This window comes from Panthera tigris, chromosome E1, assembly GCF_018350195.1.
Source record: "Panthera tigris isolate Pti1 chromosome E1, P.tigris_Pti1_mat1.1, whole genome shotgun sequence".
NCBI classification, from domain to species: Eukaryota; Metazoa; Chordata; class Mammalia; order Carnivora; family Felidae; genus Panthera; species Panthera tigris.
Genome location: NC_056673.1, coordinates 54386727 through 54391791, shown reverse-complemented (window position 1 = coordinate 54391791; position 5065 = coordinate 54386727). Strand labels below are relative to the sequence as shown.

Sequence of the window (5065 nt, the reverse complement as noted above, 5' to 3'; positions counted from 1 at the left end):
CCTTCCACCCTGGCCACTGGAAGCCAGAGAAGTGATTGACTCGGGGAGGGAGATATAGGCTCTGGGGGAGAGGGGTGGGGGTGGTGGTGGCTGGAAACCATTCATACTTGTCTGTCCATCCGTCCATCCATCCATCCATCCATCCATCTTGCCTTTCATTCACTCATCCAATCAATGTCAATCTAGCCTTCATAACGTGCCAGGTGAAATGTCCCTTACAAAGGAATGAATGCCAAGGCAGCTGACACTATCAGCCTGTGCCTGGCAGAGCCCTCTCCTTGTTCCAAGAAGTGGGAGTTGCTGGTGAAGCTAATGGGAAAGCTGGAAAAATTGTACCCCCCTGCACCCGGGGAGCTTCCCTCACAGGAAGGAGCCTTTCCCCGACCCCTAGTTGCAAAGTAGGGTGTCACAGTTTTGTGGGCACACCACAAAGGCAGCAGTATATCTGGCCCTGAGCCACACCCGAGCACCCTGGCTGGGCCCCTCCTCTACAATTCTGCCCCTTTGGGAATTCCCGGGGGCTTTAGCACAGGTTCCACCACCATGCCCTCTGGCTGTGACCCCAGGATGCAGGGCAGGTGGGCATCATGGATGACCTCTCGGATGGTGGCCCGGAAAGTCTTGCTGACAAAGCAGTAGAGGCTGAAGTTGACTGCTGTGTTGAGCATGGCCGCCATGTTGGCCACATCCAAGGCCAGGTGGACCCTCCAGTCCCGGTGGACAGGGGCCACATACAGGTGGTAGAGCATGACAAAGATCCGGGGTGCCCAAAGGAGGGTGAAGAGCGTGGTGACGCCCAGGAGGATAGCTGTACCCTTGCCCACCCGGGGCCGCAGCCCACTCTGGCTCCTCCTCCGCAGCCGGCAGATGATGGCCGAGTTGGTGACCAGGAAAACGCCACAAGGGATGAAGTAGACGATGAGACAGTGAGCCCACTTGAGGGCCTCATCCATCATGCTGGGGGGGTCCGCGTCCCTCCACACATCCAGCCACCAGTAGAAGGGGATGCCGGTCAGCAGGGCAGCACCGAGGACAGCGACGATGGCTCGGCGGGTCCGGCCTGGGGATGAGGCGGCCCGGTGGTGCAGGGGATGGCACAGGGCGCTGTACCGGTCAACCGTGAGCAGGACAGCAATCCAGACGGAGGCATGGTTGGCAGCAAACTCCAGGATGTTGGCCGTGCGCACCACAGCCCGGGGCACCTCCCGGGCCAGCACAGCGCCCTGCAGGAGGAAACCCACGAACACGATGACCACCTGGGTGACGATATCCGAGACTGTGAGCGCCAGAAGGTAGTAGTAGGAGGGCTTCCTGGTCCTGGCGGCCAGCCGGGCCAAGGCCACTGTGGTCAGGAGGTTGACTGATGGCGACAGAGGTCACAGGGGGCAGAGGACAGAGGTGTTAGAAGGGCTACTAAGACCATGTTTCTAAGGTGTTATTATCTCCCTCTCCACCTGCCTGCTTGCCCAGACTTCCTTTTTCCTCTTTCCGGGTCCTTCTTAAAACTCACTTTAGGGCACCTGGGTGGCTCAGTCGGTTAAGTGTCTGACTTTTGATCTTGGCTCGGGTCATGATCTCATGGTTCATGAGTTCGAGCCCCACATGGGGCTGTGTGCTGACAGCAGAGTCTGCCTGGGATTCTCTCTCTCTCTCCCTCTCTCTTTCTGTCCCTCCTGTGCTTGTGCTCTAGGTCTCTCTCAAAATACATAAACTAAAAACAAAACAAAGTAAAACCTCACTTTATCAGAGAGGCTAACCAGATCAGTCCTGCCCTATCCATCCATACACCACGGGCCATTGACTTCACCCCAGGGCAAGGCCTCTGCCTTCCACACGGGCAGGGGTGGGTAATTCCCCAAGGTGGAGACCTCCTGTTCTTTCTTACATCCACTTCCCTACCTGCCCCCCGCTTTGCTGCTCTCAGAAGCGGTGGAAGGCACGGGAAGCTTTTGACTGAGTTGAGGGCAGTCCTACATGAACTTAGTCATCCTACAGCAGTGCCCACTCCTGGGTACAGAAAAGACTGTCCCTTCTGGTGAAACCTTGGCTTTAGCCATTAAGCACCCCAAATCCTGGCCCTTCATTTTTTAGTCCCCACTGTGCTTTGCTCCCCAACGAGCCAAATCACCATATAGAGTCAAAGGGTATCCTGAGAGTCTATGATCCTGGGTCTCAGGGGTCCACACAGAGGATGGGTACTCATCGAAGGAGGAGCCCCATTTCTGCCCACCCCCAACTTCCAGACCCCAGCTTCCCACTCACCAGGCAGCCCCAGGCCCAGCAGGATGCTGTAGTAGATGACAGGGATGACACCAGCCACACATGGGGACCGCTCCGGGATTTCTGGCCAATGGCCTTCCAACTCCTGGCTTGGCCCACTGCCATTGGCTGGGGGCCCCAGGGTGGCTTGAGGCTGGCCAGCTAGGGAGGGTGGAAGGATGAAGTTAGAGCCTTAGATTTCTCTCTGCAGCCTGACCCCGACCCTGAGATCTTTATTCACCCCTACTCTGTGCAGACGCCCCCAGCTAGGCCCAGCCAAATGGCAATCCCAATTGCCAGGCCCATCCCACCCCACCCCTTGGTGGCCTGGCTCCCCCATTAGAGGGAAGAAGTCCTCTATGGCGTTTCTTGCTCCCATGGATGCTGTTTCTCGATTGCATGTCTCAAGGTGCATTTTCTGCCTGGAAGGCAGGGCCCAGGAACAGGCTGTGCGGCACAGAAGGGTGGGGGTGGGGCACCTTTTGAAAATACACGTTCCAGGGCCTCGCTGCTGGGGGTCTGAGCCAGGGGGTCGGGAGTGGGGCTCAGGCAGCTGTAATTCTAGTGAGCACCCTGGGTGATTCTCATTGACGGTGACTTAACAGCCACACCCCTCCCACCACCAAGGAGTGACATTACTGGAAGGAGCAGCCCCCATCATAAGCTGGCACTATTGGAGCTGGGGCGGCCCTAGTTTCCAGATAGGGAAACTGAGTCCAGAGGAGTAAGGTGACCACATAGTCTGGTCCTTGCTCCCCTCAGCCCACACTGTAGGTCTTTAGGTTTCACGGTCCAGCTTTTGATTTCCTATGGAGGCACCCCTCCAGTGGTTCCCCCCCCCACAACCCCCGCCTCTCCTCCCACTACCCCTCCCCTGCAGCTAAACCTAGTTTCCCCGCCTACCACACTCAGCGCGTTTTGGATCAGCTTCAAGCTTCTAGATTCCTCACCTGTTCTTCACCTGCCGGCCACTGTCCTCTCCCTTCCTGGCCTGTTCTGGATACTTTACCTGCCTCTCGCCCCTCAAGCGTCATGCTCCTGGGTCCTGAGTCCTATGTCACCTCCTGGATTTTGGCGGGGGATCCCCGCAGCTTCCGGCATCACCAGCTTTCCAAGGGGTGGTTTGTCCCACGATTCTTCCTGCGGCACTGAGACCTAGCTGGTCAATACAGAGAGGTCGGTGGTGGGAGGAGGGAGGAGGAGGAAGGAAAGGGTGGGGCTGAGGCTCTGGGGGCGGGGGGAGGGAATGAGTCTATACAGTGGATGCCTCTGAGAGCAAACTGGGAACCCCCAGGGTGCAGGCAGGGAAGGGGTCAGGCTGGGAGGGAGGCCTTGAGGAGGGGGCTGGATTGGGGCTCTAGATAGGCTGCCTCATGGTCCATGGCACTCTGGGGCCGGGGGAGGGGGCGGTGAGGATTTCAGGGCAGAAGGAAGGATTCCATCTTCAGGGCTGGGGGGACCGCTACAGGGCAGGAAGGGGTGAGGCCACCATGGGCAGGGCCCAGATCTAGAGAGGGGCCTTATGGGCCCCGTTTGAAGCGGTCAGTCCAGCAGCGACAGCAGGCAGTGGGACCAGGAAGAGGCTGTCTGGGGGCCACTGGCCTGGAAGGATGGCAGGAAGCCGTGTGCAGTGATGACAGTGGCCACTCAGGGAAACCCAGACCCAGTGGCCCCCACAAGCTGTTGTTTTTCCAGCCTCGGTGAAACAGATCATCCCGCCCCACCCCCGCCCCAGGAATATCAGTCACTGGCAAACAAACACCAGCAGGTGCAGCGAGCGCTCTGGAGAGGCTGGAATCTGTGCCCACGGGCTCCCCCCCGCCACCCCCTTCGGGTAGTGACCAGTGCAGCCCCGGGTGGGCACCAGGGACAAACGTGTGCATTGACAGAGAGGAGAGCTGAGGCCCAGCCTGGAATCACTTCCCCTGCCCGCCTCTGGGAATGCAGCGGTGCTGGCTTCTGGGCTTCCTAAGTTAGCTCCCACATCTGGGGCTGAGAGGCCACCTGGACCCTTGTCCCCACTTCTACCTTCACATCCACTCTGGGCTATCACAGGGGACTTGCTGCCCCCTGGTGGCCGTGTCCTGACCCCGCAGGCCTCCAGAGAGTCCACTGGCTTCCGCCAGGATCTCTGGGGGGCAAAGCAGGACCAGAGCATGTGCCGCCCACTCAGGTCCCGAGGCCTTGTCCCAGCCCCTAGCTCCAGAGAATGCCAGAAGCACAGATAGTTCCCTAAGCCACCACCTCCCTGCCCCACGAGGCTATGGGTGAACAAGGAGCTGCTTACAGTCAAGTTGAAAAGACCAAAGACCAACATGTGTGAGGGCCTTTCATTTATTTTTTTTAATGTTTGTTTATTTTTGAGAAAGAGACAGAGCACAAGTAGGGGAGGAGCAGAGAGAGAGAGAGGGAGATACAGAATCCAGAGCAGGCTCCAGGCTCTGAGCTGTCAGCACGGAGCCTGAAGCAGGGCTCGAACTCACGAACCGTGAGACCATGACCTGAGCTGAAGTCAGCCGCTCAACTGACTGAGCCCCCCCAACTGGGCGCCCCTGAGCACTTACTCTTGTTCCTACACTTTTCACCCTCATGGCAGCCCCACAGGGTAACTCTGGTGACCTCCGTTTGACACAAGAGGGGCCTCAGGCTCAGAGAAGTTAGGCAACTAGGCTAGGACCACAGAGCCACAAGGTGGCTGGTGGAATTTGAACTCAGGTTTGTTCCTCCCCCAGAGCTATTCACCTGTCACTCCCTCACCGAGAAGAAATGGCGCTGGGGCAGCAAGAGGCCACTGTGAGCTCAGACT

At 58.3% G+C, this 5065-nt stretch overlaps 1 protein-coding gene across 1 annotated transcript; it reads right to left on the bottom strand.

Moving 5' to 3' along the window:
• Positions 1-455: 455 nt before the first annotated feature.
• On the bottom strand, positions 456-3352 carry GPR142 (G protein-coupled receptor 142). Its single transcript, XM_007091214.3, has 3 exons — positions 3269-3352; positions 2263-2421; positions 456-1360 (listed from the first exon to the last, which is right to left on the bottom strand). The coding sequence occupies exons 1-3, from the start codon at positions 3291-3293 to the stop codon at positions 489-491; spliced, it is 1056 nt and encodes a 351-aa protein (XP_007091276.1). The 5' UTR covers positions 3294-3352; the 3' UTR covers positions 456-488.
• Positions 3353-5065: the final 1713 nt, after the last annotated feature.

Excerpts from the sequence above, each read along its gene's own strand:
- GPR142 (XM_007091214.3), bottom strand. The coding sequence starts at position 3,293 with ATGACGCTTGAGGGGCGAGAGGCAG. Across the intron at positions 2,422-3,268 it reads GCTTGAGGGGCGAGAGGCAG|CTGGCCAGCCTCAAGCCACC; the intron begins GTAAAGTATCCA and ends CACCCTCCCTAG. Across the intron at positions 1,361-2,262 it reads GCTGGGCCTGGGGCTGCCTG|TCAACCTCCTGACCACAGTG; the intron begins GTGAGTGGGAAG and ends TGTCGCCATCAG.